The sequence below is a fragment of the Dendropsophus ebraccatus genome, chromosome 9 (assembly GCF_027789765.1).
Source record: "Dendropsophus ebraccatus isolate aDenEbr1 chromosome 9, aDenEbr1.pat, whole genome shotgun sequence".
NCBI lineage: Eukaryota > Metazoa > Chordata > Amphibia > Anura > Hylidae > Dendropsophus > Dendropsophus ebraccatus.
Window position 1 is genome coordinate 89,138,566 of NC_091462.1, and position 15,789 is coordinate 89,154,354.

The following is a 15,789-nucleotide window of genomic DNA, read 5'->3' on the forward strand; positions in this document are numbered from 1 at the left end:
ATGTTGACTTTTTTTCCTTGATGATACAACAAATAGGCAGTAACAGTAGATATTGATAAAGGTTATATTTAACTCTGTATGCAGACGATGTGCTACCTACTAACAAGTTTTTCCGTAATTTTTTAACATTTACTGTTATTGTCCTTTATTGAGGTAAATAACCCTTAACAGGTTACAAGTAGTTTTGAATGGACTCAGCATTTGATTCCCAGTGGCTGCGGAAGCTGGATGACACCCTAGGGAGTCCTGGAAAACATGGGCCATAGGCTATGTTCACGCACTAATAAAATGACAGCCGTTTTTATTGTATGACCATCATTTATAGGAAAATAACGTCCGTCCAATAAAAATAGATGTCATTTCAACGAACAGAGCCATAGGCTGTCCCATTGCTTTCCTGGCAGCCCTAGGGCTGCATTCTACTCCTACAGCCATGGGGGAATCAAATGCTGAGTGTTCGGGTTCAGAGAACATTGCACAACCAGAACAGTTTGACAGATCTGCTCAAAACTAGTTATGAGTAAAACATGTAGAATTTGTGTATTGTAGGTTGGAACAGATAGGAGCATCGGCAAGCAAAGAATATTCTTTGGAGAAAGCCATGGAGAAGATGAAATCGGAGTGGTCCACAATGGTCTTTAACTTTGTCCAATATCGCGATACAGTAAGTCCCAACATGTATTATAACTAAGCAAACATATGGGCAATAATTTGTAGTAGTTATTTGCTATGGGATTCATTCTCTAAAGCAGTCATGCCCATTTTTATCAATTCAAAGGTAAAACAGCAATTTTTTCTACTATTTAGGGATAAGGCCATGGGAACGTATGATGGAGCCCCTTTAGCTCTTCTGAACCTTTCTTTTTTTTGGAAATACATGGCAATTGACAAAGCTGCAAACATATCCGAACCACTGAACAGTGTAAGAATAGGGCCCTTTTATATGGACCTAGAGAGGATTCATATGCCCGCTCAAAAGATGTGAGCAGCCGACAAATGAGAGATTCCTCAGTCGTCAGCAGAGTGCTGACCCTTTTACATAGACCACTTATAGGCAGTGAACATCCCTGCCTGACGATAGCCGGCCCATTTAAAAGGACCTAGTATAAATCAAGTCACACATAAATATTTATCTGCAAATGTTGATAAACTTTAAAGTTTTTTAATCCTCTTCAGTTAATATATTACTTCTTCATTTTTGAATTTAGGTGGCTTATAAACTAAAAAACGTTGGAGACCTCCATACCGCTGCCCTCCTTACTTTATTGTAAAAACAGTTTGAAGTGTGTGTGATCTCTTTTTTTAGAAATCAAGAAGACTGTTAAAACTGACAACTTCCTGACAACTGTTGAAAAAAATGTCCCATAATAAAAATTTGAGATGAGTGAAATTACAGTAAATACTCCTCGAGTGCTGGGAAAAGCTGGATCCAGTCCTGGGAAACTGGGAGAAGTTTCCCAGGACTGGATCCAGCCTTTCCCAGCATCCAGGAGGAGCGGCACAAAGAGGCAGTCAGTTAAAAGGCAGCCGGCTGATAAGCACATTGCAAAGATATTAAAGCGCTTTGCATGTTATTATTGTAAATTTGCTTATCTCTAATAAAAATTCAAACACGCAATTTTTCAAGTTAACAACTCTAAACCAGAAAATGCCAGAATTACAGATATTTTGTAAATCATGCAATAAAAAAAGTATTAAAAAGCAATCAAAAAGTACCATCTACCTCAAAATGGTAGTAGTAAAAATAATAGCAAAAACAAACACTGACACAGCTCCACAGACAAAAAAATAAAATAAAATAAAAAGTAAAGGGTTTATAATTAATGCCAAGCAATTCTTCTAATTTTTTTTAAACTTAGTAAAATATAACAAAAACTAGATAAATGTGGTAACATTGTAATGGTGCTCACCCGCACACCCCCAGCATACACAGAAACATAGACAGAGAAAGACAACTCTGCTCATTGTGTCGTGGTTATGCTGGATGACTGCAGCTCTGGCCCTATTACATATGGCCACTACACAATGTACAGAGCTGTCTGCTTTTGGCTCTGTTTCTCTATGTTTATAAAATTCCCTATGTTCTGGCAACCAGGTGTTTGCTAGCTGGGGGGACCACCCCCCCCCCCCCCCCAAAAAAAAGTTATACAAATCACCAATGTACACTTATTACGGGAAATGCTTATAAAGTGTTTTTTTTCCTGCACTTACTACTGCATCAGGGCTTCACTTCCTGGATAACATGGTGATGTCACTTTCTGGATAACATGGTGATGTCACTTCCTGGATAAAGTGGTGATGTCACGACCCGACTCCCAGAGCTGTGCGGGCTGTGGCTGCTGGAGAGGATGATGGCAGAGGGATGCTCAGTGTCCCTCCAGTGCCCTGTGTCCCTCAGTGTCCCCCTGCCATCATCTTCTCCAGCAGCCACAGCCCGCACAGCTCTGGGAGTCGGGGCGTGACATCACCATGTTATCCAGGAAGTGGCATCACCATGTTATCCAGGAAGTGACATCACCATGTTATCCAGGAAGTGACATCATCATGTTATCCAGGAAGTGAAGCCTTGATGCAGTAGTAAGTGCAGGGAAAAAAGCACTTTATGTGCATTTCCCGTAATAAGTGTATATTGGTGATTTGTATAACTTTTGGGGGCAATACAATACTTTAATAAAAAATTTTACCGGACTTCTCCTTTAAAGATTTTGTATAAAAATTTTAGCTGGACTTCTTCTTAAATGAAATTTCCTTATGGTGCCTTTACACAGACAGATTTGTCAGACAGATTTTTTAACCCAAAGCCAGGAACAGACTATAAACAGGGAACAGGTTATAAAGAAAAGATTGAGATTTCTCCTCTTTCCAAATCGATTTCTGGCTTTGGCTTCAAAAATCTGTCACATAAATCTTTCTATGTAAACACACCATTAAGAAAATCTATTTAACCAGCTAATGCAGATTTCTATAACCTTCCTTATTACATCACCCCTATACTTTCCTTCCCTTTATAGTCTACACAGCATCCTTTGTAACAACGTTGGTTGTTTGTTTTTGTTTTTTTGCTTTTTTTAACATAATAAAACTTATAAAAAAATATTATTCAATATTCCATTTTATAAAGAGACAACAGAAAAATAACACCATCATGTCAGTAGGAGATGGAGTCTGGGATCTTTTGTGTGATTTCACAATAAGCTATTTTCTGCCACTTCACTTTATGCACAAGGCTGTGATTCTTCCGTCTTTTCAGAATCTGTTTACAGCCATGATGTTTGGTATTGTGCTAGTGCTCGGCACATAATAAAACCTCTCTGCAAAGGTCTCTCTTCTGCCGGCCGCACAGCGCACACCTTTTTAATAACCGGGCTTTAAGAGCTTGTTCAACATCCCTAATCTTGGATGATTTCATGGACCGCAGTGCTGTTTGTTGTTTAACGTTTTCCCACTAATGTGTAATACCCTTGATCCCTGTTCTTTGATTGGGGAATTAGAGAAAAGCAAATGGCACTTTGCTTTGTTTAGCGAGTCTCAAAGATCAACTGAACATAAAGCCAAAATCTAACTCAGTATTGGGAGTATTTTCAGTGGTAAATTTTTTAGTAGGTGTTTTAGTTAAACTGAATGTACTATCAGGTACCTCGCTTTTTTTTTTTTTCAGTAGCAGATCGGCACTGACGTGGGGATCGGGGTGGCGTTTTTTTTTTTTTTTTTTATACTGCCTGGTTCCCCTGCTCAGAACCGTTCTTTGGCCATACCCCGGCCCTGCCCTACGCACTGGGAGCGGACGGGCCGCCCCCCAGTGGGACCAGCATCGAGTGGGAGCGGGCTGGCCGAAGAACAGCATCGAGTGCGGGAACTGGGTGGCGTTTAATAAAAAAAATGTACATTTGCTTTAAAGGGAACCACTTAGCCACCATCATGTTATATTGTTCGGGAATGGCTTTCTAAAAACACTCCTGTCAGTCTTAGCATCATGTTTTAAAAGAACCTGTATATATAGTATGTGGTATGTAAATGACCCAAAAAAAGTCGTGTGGGTGATCCTGGTGTCCAAAAGAGTCATGCAGTCAATGCTGCCCCACTGGGTCACGGTGATTACAAGCGAGTATTCTTATCAGCAGGACCATTAGGCAGGCCCTGGATGCCACCAAGCCTGCATTGTAATGACTGGCCTGCGAGACAGCATTCAATTCTGCATGACTGCTCAAAACCAACATCATTCTTCTTGGGTAATTTACACAAAGTATTATTAATAATATTTAGGGTATGTTCACATGAGCAGGAACTGTGACAAAAAGCACCCCATTGCTCACCCACCCCGTTAACTTTAATGGGAAATGTTTAAATAAGCATGTGTTTAAAAAAAACTGGGGGCTTGAAAAAATTGACTGTCAAAACTGATAGCTGCATTTAAATGGCTTCTCTCCCCCATCTGTGGTGGTATAGTGGCAGGATTGATCGCTGCAGTACTGTATGTACTGCATTGATCTCTATGAAACATCAGGGACTTCAAATTACAGTGTTTAAAAAAAAAGGGTTTTCATTACTAAAAAACACATCCCATAATAACAAATTAAATCACCCCCACTTTTCCATTTTATAAATATACAGTAAATTAACTTTTGGTATCGGCGCCTGCAGAATCGCTTGAACTAATAAATTATGGCATTCCTGATCTCGTACAGTAAACAGTATAAGCATTGTAAGCAAAATTGCACATCAAATCCAGAAAGATTTTAATGAAGTCACATATATGCAAGCAAGGTAGCGATAGAAAGTACAGATAATGGCACAAAAAATGACACCTCACTTAGCCCCATAGACCAAAAAATAAAAGCGTTATAAGACTATGTTCACACATCGTAAGAGACCTGCCGTTCTGTGACCCGGCCAGGTCACGAAACGGCCGGTCTCTGAAAAGATCATCCCGGCCGGTACTGCAGTACCGCCGGATGATCTTTGCAGCCGCAGAGTTCTGATGCAGGTGCATCAGTGCGCGCTCGCATCAGAACTCTCCACTGCACACTATGGAGCATGCGGCCAGAGCCTCTCGCTTTATAGTGTGCACTGACAGGGTTTTTCTGCGGCCGCTATTCACTGAATAGCGGCTGCAGAAAACTGACATGTCAGTTCTCTACGGCACCGAGAGAGATCCCAGCCGGAGCGTATACTATGTGTATACGCTCCGGCCGGGATTCCATAGAAGACTAGGCATTTTGCAACAATGACCGTACTTTTACGAAAAGATATGTTGTGTGAACATAGCCTAAGGATGGAATTTTTTTTTTTTAAAAAAAAAAGGTTTTATTTATTTTTTTAAAGCCATCAAATAAAAGTAACGTTATATAAAATTGTAATCATACTGACTTGAGGAACATAGACAACCATGTCCATTTTACCACACACGAATGGCATAAACACAATACCCTCTGAAATAAAAATAAAAAAATCAATTTCACAGTGCAAATAAAAAAATATTTGTGTTTGCGGGGTATATAGGAGAAAAAAATACAAGCGCTATGGCTTTTTTAACACAAGGAGGAAAAAATAAAAGTGCAAAAACTTTAAATTGACCCTTAAAAGGTTAAAGAGTTTGTTGCCAGGAAGGCACGCCTGAGAGCTGTCTGACTGGTTCTGGAGAGAAATCATTAATACAGCTGTAGTATGCTGCCAGAACGATTGTTTATTTAGATGCTCCCAGTCCATTGGTGTCGTGCAGATGCCACGGTGCCACCTGCCAAGAGTGTGCAGCTGCTCACATAGAATGAACCAGTCAAGCTCCAGAGGTCGCAGGGTGAGCCAGATTAGGCGCCAATAATTAAACTTTAATGTCTGATCCTTAAAATGTAATGTCTTGCAAACATTTTATTTTTATTATTATGTTTAGTTTTATTACATTATTGACATTATTTTGTCTTTATATCCACATTTGATTTGGCCGCAGTGTAGACTGTGTTTTATCTCTAAGACAATAGAGGTATATAAGGTGATAATTATTCATAGTACTCCCCCTAATGCATGGAGGGGGCTATCATCACCATACTCTTTGCTTTTAACAGGCACTGCACTGTATGATCATATGTGGTGCCATATATGCCTTATCCTATACTCTTTTTAAAGGGGTCCTGCACTTTGGACAACCCCAACTTGTTATAAGGGCCCTGTAACAGTATGTAAATATCAAAGTATCCCCCTGCTCGAACCCCCATCAGCTATAATCTTTGAGGAAATCTGGCAGTAAGTGTGTAATTTCCATGCAGTGCCACTGAGAGGGATTTTTAAGGGAAACTCACAAACTCTAAGGCTGTGTTCACACTACGTTTTTGCAATCCCTTTTTTTGATCCGTTTTTACAAAAAAAAGGATGGAAAAACGGATGCATTTATGTGCATCTTTTTTGATGCCTTTTTCCATTGACTTCCAGAATAACAGAAAAAACGATCAAATCGCAGCCGTTATTTTAACGTACCTAAAACGTACTTGACCTTATGTTTGTGTACGTTAAAAAAACGGATGTGTTTTAATCCATCTCTTTTGAATGGAAGTCAAAGAAAAACAGATTAATACGGATGCACACAAAAGCATTACAAAAACAGATTGCAAAAACGTAGTGTGAACCCAGCCTTACCTGCTCTTATGCTCCCATAGTGCAGATTAAATTTTCACTGAGATTAAAATGTCACTGTCATTTCAAGAAACTTTAGACAGGTCTAAGAGACATGAAAAAAGTTTTGATCAGTCCAGGTCTGAGTGTGTAGACCCATACCGATCAATGAGAAGGAGCCTGGAGAAGACCACTCCAAGCATGTTTCTCTCCCGACTCTGTGTCACGTGATAAGTCAGGTTCCTAATGTAAGTCTATGGAGCCATCTCTCCTGAAGGGATTTTCAAAACCAGACAAAACCTTTGAAGGGGAACTCCAGGTAAAGGTTAAAAAAATGAAACTTCTGCAGAAGTATATAGAATTACTTACTTATCTTTGTCAGTTTTTAAACTACCAAAAATCCATTTGTTTTGGGGGGGTTTGTTCTCTAACGTGTTTCTGTACTCCCTGGTTGAGCAGTTCCCAGAATTCAGTACTAGTTCCAGAATGCATTGCTTTCCCTCAGCTGTTCATCACAGCCCTTCACCCTGCCCATTCCCCGCCCAAATCTGTTGCAGAACATCTAGGCTGTGTTCACACATTGCAGTTTCATTGTGTTACTGAACTATTTGCAGTACTTTATCATTTCATTGTGGTCCCACCCACACAGCACACAGTATTCTCTACCTGTAACACCACACAGCACACTGTTCCTACCTGTAACACCACACAGTGTGTTGTATTCTCTACCTGTAACACTACACAGCACACTGTATTCTCTACCTGTAACACCACACAGCATGCTGTATTCTCTACCTGTAACACTACACAGCATGCTGTATTCTCTACCTGTAACACCACACGGTACGCTGTATTCTCTACCTGTAACACCACACAGCACGCTGTATTCTCTACCTGTAACACCACACAGCATGCTGTATTCTTTACCTGTAACACCACACAGCATGCTGTATTCTCTACCTGTAACACCACACGGTACGCTGTATTCTCTACCTGTAACACCACACAGCACGCTGTATTCTCTACCTGTAACACCACACAGCACTGAGAGAGTACAGCATGCTGTGTGGTGTTACAAGTAGAGAATACAGCATGCTGTACTCTCTCAGCATGCTACATTCTCTACCTGTAACACCGCACATCACTGTTTTCTCTACCTGTAACACCACACAGCCCTGTCTGTGAGCAAGGGCGCATGTGTCGGAAACGCATCATCAGAGGTGTGTTGCACAATGGTGTGACTTGTCCTGTTTTTTACTGAAGTTTGAAATAAAGTAAAGTTGAAGTTTTACTGAAATACGCTGGATCTATTCTCTTTTTCTTTGGACGCTGTATTCTCTACCTGTAACACCACACAGCACGCTGTATTCTCTACCTGTAACACCACACAGCATGCTGTATTCTCTACCTGTAACACCACACAGCACACTGTATTCTCTACCTGTAACACCACACAGCACACTATATTCTCTACCTGTAACACGACACAGCACACTGTATTCTCTACCTGTAACACCACACAGCACACTGTATTCTCTACCTGTAACACCACACAGCACACTGTATTCTCTACCTGTAACATCACACAGCACGCTGTATTCTCTACCTGTAACACCACACAGCACACTGTATTCTCTACGTATCAGGGTGGTTTGGTGCTCTCCCCACTAGGAGACACCCCTTGGCAATGGGCTTCCTTCTCTGGAGAGAGGGATATCTGGCTATTCCCGTGTTTTGAGACTCGTAACTGAGGCTCCACGGACCCCTTTTTTGCATATTCAAGTTTTGTATGGGACAATCAATGGAGACTCGTAAATGAGTACTCCATTGGAATTTTTCACTGTTCTCCCTGAGTTCAGTGATTTTTGTGTTTTGTTGGTCTATTTATCATTGCCCCAGTAGCCAGAATCCTGCTCCACACTGACGAGGAGCAAATACCCCAAAACTGCAGTCTGTGGATGGATGCCTAGCCTTGGTAACCCTTGTCTTATGTCGTTATACTCGCCACAGAGTTAGACTTTGACTTACAGGGGCCACCCTGGTGTTTCCCTATTTAGGTCCCAAAGCTCACTACAGAGTGAGGACCTGAGGGACTACGTATCAGGGTGGTTTGGTGCTCTCCCCACTAGGAGGCACCCCTTGGCAATGGGCCTCCTTCTCTGGAGAGAGGAATATCTGGCTATTCCCGTGTTTTGAGACTCGTAACTGAGGCTCCACGGACCCCTTTTTTGCATATTCAAATTTTGTATGGGACAATCAATGGAGACTCGTAAATGAGTACTCCATTGGAATTTTTCACTGTTCTCCCTGAGTTCAGTGATTTTTGTGTTTTGTTGGTCTATTTATCATTGCCCCAGTAGCCAGAATCCTGCTCCACACTGACGAGGAGCAAATACCCCAAAACTGCAGTCTGTGGATGGATGCCTAGCCTTGGTAACCCTTGTCTTATGTCGTTATACTCGCCACAGAGTTAGACTTTGACTTACAGGGGCCACCCTGGTGTTTCCCTATTTAGGTCCCAAAGTTCACTACAGAGTGAGGACCTGAGGGACTACGTATCAGGGTGGTTTGGTGCTCTCCCCACTAGGAGGCACCCCTTGGCAATGGGCCTCCTTCTCTGGAGAGAGGAATATCTGGCTATTCCCGTGTTTTGAGACTCGTAACTGAGGCTCCACGGACCCCTTTTTTGCATATTCAAATTTTGTATGGGACAATCAATGGAGACTCATAAATGAGTACTCCATTGGAATTTTTCACTGTTCTCCCTGAGTTCAGTGATTGTTGTTTTTTGTTGCTCTACCTGTAACACCACACAGCATGCTGTATTCTCTACCTGTAACACCACAAAGCACGCTGTATTCTCTACCTGTAAGACCACACAGCACCTTGTATTCTCTACCTGTAACACCACACAGCACTCTGTATTCTCTACCTGTAACACCACACAGCATGCTGTATTCTCTACCTGTAACACCACACAGCACACTGTATTCTCTACCTGAAACACCATACAGCACGCTGTATTCCCTACCTGTAACACCACACATCACTGTATTCTCTACCTGTAACACCACACAGCACGCTGTATTCTCTACCTGTAACACCACACACCACACTGTATTCTCTACCTGTAACACCACACAGCACGCTGTATTCTCTACCTGTGACACCACACAGCACTCTGTATTTTCTACCTGTAACACCACACAGCACGCTGTATTCTCTACCTGTAACACCACACAGCACACTGTATTCCCTACCTGTAACACCACACAGCACACTGTATTCCCTACCTGTAACACCACACAGCACGCTGTATTCTCTACCTGTAACACCACACAGCACGCTGTATTCTCTACCTGTAACACCACAGACCACTCTGTATTCTCTACCTGAAACATCACACAGCACACTGTATTCTCTACCTGCAACACCACACAGCACACTGTATTTTCTACCTGCAACACCACACAGCATGCTGTATTCTCTACCTGTAACACTGATATTGGAATAAAGTAAAGAACTTTAAAAAAAATTTTTTTTTTCCTTTTCATCTCTACGGACATATTATGATCAAGCATCTTTTATCTTTGAAGTTGAGCCCCACAATAAGGAGTTTATCAAATACTATCTTACATGGGATATACTGTTTATGCCTAGGTTTTTCTCCAGGTGGGATTGGCAGTGCTGGCTCTCATCTTCTCTGCCGTTTAGCATTATTTACTTGTGTTACTGCATCATTTTTGTGAAGACGCTGCAGTACTGCAATGAAACTCCAACATGTGTGAACACAGCCCTAATTTCACTGCAGACTTTTGCTCAATCAGTGAAATCAGTGCAGCAGCTGCTTTGTCAGTTCAGAAATGGTGAATCACTCAGAGGTTTGGGGAATCCAGCCAGGCCTCCTGGGACATCATACCCTGCCTCTGTCTGCCCCCTGTGTGAGACAGAGGCCTGGAATCTTTGTCTCCTAAGGTGGGAGAGCAGTGGGAGCAGGAGACAATGTGAATTGACACAGAGGCCAGAGGCCAACAGCTACCGGTGTGGCACAGCCGCACAGATACGGTAATACAATATATAGACACATCTATATAACTTTTAATGTACTTTTAATAGAATTTTTTTTCCTTATGTGGAATTCCCCTTTAAGGCTAACAATATCTGTCCAATAGAAAAGTTATTTCTGGACTATGTATAGACTGTGACGTACACCTAGTCCTAATTGTGATTGACTACATGTGTATTGTAACCTTTCTTTCTGACAGAGCACATGCATCCTCTCCGCTGTTGATGATATTCAATTACTGCTTGACGATCACATTATTAAAACCCAAACAATGTGTGGTTCACCATTCATTAAACCAATTGAAGCAGAATCCAGGGTAAGTTGAAGCTGCGGCAAGCCTGGCCGTATCCTTTACCATAAGCACATTATGTTCTCTAATTAAAGCTTGATGAATAATCCGGTCTATATTTACAGCACATACACTCGCTAAAGAGAGACTTCACTTACATTACAATGCTTGCATATAGCAAACACTGCACATCTAATACAGTACTGTGAATAGACAGTATGGCTGTAGGAGTTCATAGGAGGGTATAGAGCGAGATAATCTGGATTATACTAATATAAAATACATTAATAGTACCTAAACACCTATAATAGCTGTTGGCTGATCATTTGTTTGGCCAACAACTATCTCTCCCGTTCTCCACATTTGTACGAACACCAATGTGTTGTGAATGAGGAGTGGGGAGGTAAGCCGCTACCAGACAGTTCCGGCGGTGACTTATCTCCTAGAACAGTGATTTTCAACCTTTTTTGAGCCGCGGCACACTTTTTATACTTAAAAAATCCCGGGCACACCACCAACCAAAATGGCACAAAATGACACTAAAAAAGTACATATTATACATATAGTTAATAATATAGATTCTAAATGTATTTATACTCACTCAGTGTGAAACCTGGGCCTGTTTTCTTCTCCCCCCTGTGCTTCTCTCCTGTGCTTCTCTTCACCATACTTCTCACCTGTGCTTCTCTCCACCATACTTCTCCCCCTGCTTCTCTCCTGTGCTTCTCTCCACCATACTTCTCCCCCCTGCTTCTCTCCCGTGCTTCTCTCCCCCATGCTTCTCTCCTGTGCTTTTCTCCCCCATGCTTCTCTCCTGTGCTTCTCTCCACCATACTTCTCTCCCCCATGCTTCTCTCCTGTGCTTCTCTCCACCATACTTCTCTCCCCCTGCTTCTCTCCACCAAACTTCTCTCCCCCCCGCTTCTCTCCGCTGTTTCTCTCCCCCATCCCCATGTTTCTCTCCCCCCTGCTTCTCTCCCTGTTTCTCCCCCATCCCCAGGTTTCTCTTCCCCATTGTTTTCTCCTGTTTCATAGGGGCACCATAGTTAGGTGAACTTTCTCCGCGGCACACCCGACCATGTGTCGCGGCACACTAGTGTGCCACGGCACACTGGTTGAAAATCACTGTCCTAGAACACCAACTGGTCGGAAAGTTGAAATCTAACATGCCCGACTCTATTTTCCATTAACATTGTCATTAGGCGAATTTAAAGATCCATTACCCTTTTACTAAAGTGTACGGAGTCCTTTAGTTTTCATAATGTACCATTCAAAGTAACGCAGGAAAAAGAGTTTATTTTAGAAACAGAGATGATTTTTAGCAGACACCACTAGTTTGTACCTATATATTATGTAGAAAGCATACTCAAGTCCAGTGTAGGGGAAGTCTAGTCCTGTATATGTACATCAGTAGAACGATTGGATGAGGCTTCTTTCCTTTTTGGTACCTATAGGTGGCTACCCTGTAAGTCCTGACATTGACTTACAGGCTCAGGATCTATAGGTGGTACTAGAGAGACAGTTTGTTTCCTTGTCCAGTAGAGCTAATTTACATACCATTTTAGATTCCCACTATTAGAATTTTTTCAAAAAGAATCAGTATTTTTGTGAGTGATAATCCTAGAGCTGTGCTTACTAGGGTGAATACTATAGAGGTGATTTCCAAAAGTCAACCAATACATATACTATTTACAATACATTTACTATCTATGGCAGGAGTGGGAGCAGACTCTGGTCCTGATTCAAGATATTCTGGATTCCTGGTTAAAGTGCCAAGCTACATGGCTTTACCTGGAGCCTATATTTAGCTCCGAGGACATAATAGCTCAAATGCCAGAAGAAGGACGGAAGTTTGGTATCGTGGACAGCACCTGGAAGGACATTATGTCAGAGTCGGTATGTAAAGGAGTTTTTACTTTGTCTGGAAAATCATACAAAAAAGTTGTCTGAACCCATTAATTATGGTAGGCCTGGCTTGTGTACAGGGGTCTTCCAACTCTATCTCAAATGATGATATTGGGGGGATGGAGTCCATTCCTTCTCTCCCTCTATGTCATCAATCGGGAAAGAGTCAGGAGGCCCCCATACACATTAGATTGTTGGAGTTCAATTTCCTGATCTTTTTGTTCTTGGAGAGGGAAGCTGTCACCAGAGTATTGGTGCCTATACATACAATCAAACAAAAACAGAAAACTGCTACAGCAAACTGCAAGTGTGAGTGAAAAAATGAGATTCTTAGCAAACCATTTGATCAAATGTACCAACTCACTGCGTTAAGGTGACCTCAGAGAGTTGGAACCTACACTAGCAATGTAGGATCAACTGAACTTTATGTAACTCACCTACAGGAGCTGGGTGGAGTGCACAGCTATAAAGGAGGGAGCCACACACCCCACATGTGACAAACAAAAAAGCTATCAAAAATCAGCACATCACACTAGCACTTGTTCACACTATGCAGTTTGCACACAGTCGTGGCTAACAAGGAAACAAAAACAGAATATTGCTGCAGCAAGTGCAATATAGAATTTCAGGAATTTTCTGTTTTTGTTTCCTTGTTAGCCATGGAAAATTGCATAGTTTGAACAAGTGTTAGTGTGATATACATACAATCAAGACTGATGCTACTATGGGGTGGATATGATCTATCTCTTCCAATGACCAATGCACTTAGTAGATAAATACATGACTATATGTGACTATGATAGATGTGCCCACTGAAGCGTAGAGCCCACTGAGGGGAAGCCACAACTGCATGGATAATTCTGCTTACCTTTCATTACTATCAATCATTTCTTATTATGACGGCATATCCAATGTTCCTTCATTTGTATTAAAGGAGAAGTCCGGCCAAAATTAATTTTTGATATGTTGTTACTTATGAAAAGTTATACAAATTTCTAATGTACATTAATTATGGGAAATGCACATATACTGCTATTTCCCTTAATTTATTAGATCAGGAAGTGACGTCACGACCCAGGGTGTAATTCCTATGGAGTGTCCAGCAGGGGGCGCTCTCTATATAGAAGTCTATGGGACTTTATTGTTTCTATGGGTTTCTATGTAATGTAATGTAGTGTACAGTGCTTTATTGAATGAATACATCTATGGAATACTTTGGGGAGCAAGTGTCCTTGCTCCCCAAAGTATTGCATAAATGTATTCATTCAATACATTCAATACACAGTAAGCCCGCCGATCCGCCGCATTTCCGCCGCATTTCCGCCGATCCGGACCATATACATTGAACTACAGCTCCCATCATCTGCTTCTAGTATGAACAGGTGATGGGAGCTGTAGTTGGGTAAGGGATATCACATGCCGCCGGGCGCAGGGGGGAGCCGCTCAGTACACAGGAGCGCTCCCCCCTCCTCCTCCTCCTTCCGTGATAACTTCCGCCTATACCAATGCTGAGTCCCTGCCTGGCCGCCGCTCTCCGCTCTCCCCCCCATACATACCGGCTCCCGATGCATCCTGGTGTCCGCGCTGATGCCGGGAGCCGGTATATGTGAGCGGAGAGCGGCGGCCAGGCAGGGACTCAGCATTGGTATAAGCGGAAGTTATCCCGGAAGGAGGAGGAGGAGGGGGGAGAGCTGCTGTGTACTGAGCGGCTCCCCCCTGCGCCCGGCGGCATGTCATATCCATTACCCAGCTACAGCTCCCATCACCTGTTCATACTATAAGCAGATGATGGGAGCTGTAGTTCAATGTATATGGTCCGGATCGGCGGGAATGCGGCGGATCAGCGTGTGGCGGATCGGCGGAAATTCGGCGGAAATGCGGCGGATCGGCGGGCTTACTGTGTATTGAATGTATTGAATGAATACATTTATGCAATACTTTGGGGAGCAAGGACACTTGCTCCCCAAAGTATTCCATAGATGTATTCATTCAATAAAGCACTGTACACTACATTACATTACATAGAAACCCATAGAAACAATAAAGTCCCATAGACTTCTATATAGAGAGCGCCCCCTGCTGGACACTCCATAGGAATTACACCCTGGGTCGTGACGTCACTTCTTCAGAGATATTTCTAACACTTCCTGATCTAATAAATTAAGGGAAATAGCCCTATATGTGCATTTCCCATAATTAATGTACATTAGAAATTTGTATAACTTTTCATAAGTAACAACATATCAAAAATTAATTTTGGCCGGACTTCTCCTTTAATATAATAAAACAGGGGGTCATCCGCTCCACTGTACTAAAACACAGAGAGGAAGGGAACATTTGTTGCAAAGTCAGATGTTGTCTACTAAAATGTTAGACTTCTTCAGTCTATATTAGAAGTAAATCGAATTTGTACTGACATCTAAATCATGGCAAGGAGAAACTCATAAGCAACCATTACAAACTCATGACATGGGATGAATATAAAGCAGACGGCTACATCCAGAGTTGTGAGGGGAGGCTTGTAGCTGTATAACATATTGCAGAGCCAAAGAGATAATGGGATCAAGAGTTCACTGGCCGACTGGACTATTTGGCCACATAAAGAACAATACATTCTGTAATCAGGATATAATAAATGAAGCTAATATTTATTATATACCCTCTATTATATGAACTTCCATTGGCTATTTATAAACTCACCAAACCAAAACTAATATAAAAGACACAAATACCCAATCCTGTAACCTAATAGAAAAAATACTTATTTTATTATCATACCATTTACAAATCAGAAACAAATAAGAAGCAAAGTACTGTCAGTACTAGTTCAGACAGAGGCAAAGGATGTAAGGGCTAAGATAACATAGCCCCTATACAAATGAATAGGCCTGATGACAGCTAGCGTTAACATTGTCAATCCCCTGTT

The 15,789-nt window shown here is 41.9% G+C and overlaps 1 protein-coding gene across 2 annotated transcripts in view; it reads left to right on the top strand.

Moving 5' to 3' along the window:
* Window positions 1-15,789, top strand: part of DNAH3 (dynein axonemal heavy chain 3) — a 257,207-nt gene that overhangs the window by 122,071 nt on the left and 119,347 nt on the right. For both annotated transcript variants that reach the window (XM_069983790.1, XM_069983791.1), the window contains exons 20-22: window positions 550-664; window positions 10,869-10,985; window positions 12,675-12,854. In XM_069983790.1, the coding sequence (XP_069839891.1) occupies window positions 550-664; window positions 10,869-10,985; window positions 12,675-12,854 (412 nt within the window). The remainder of the gene's footprint in view (window positions 1-549; window positions 665-10,868; window positions 10,986-12,674; window positions 12,855-15,789) is intronic.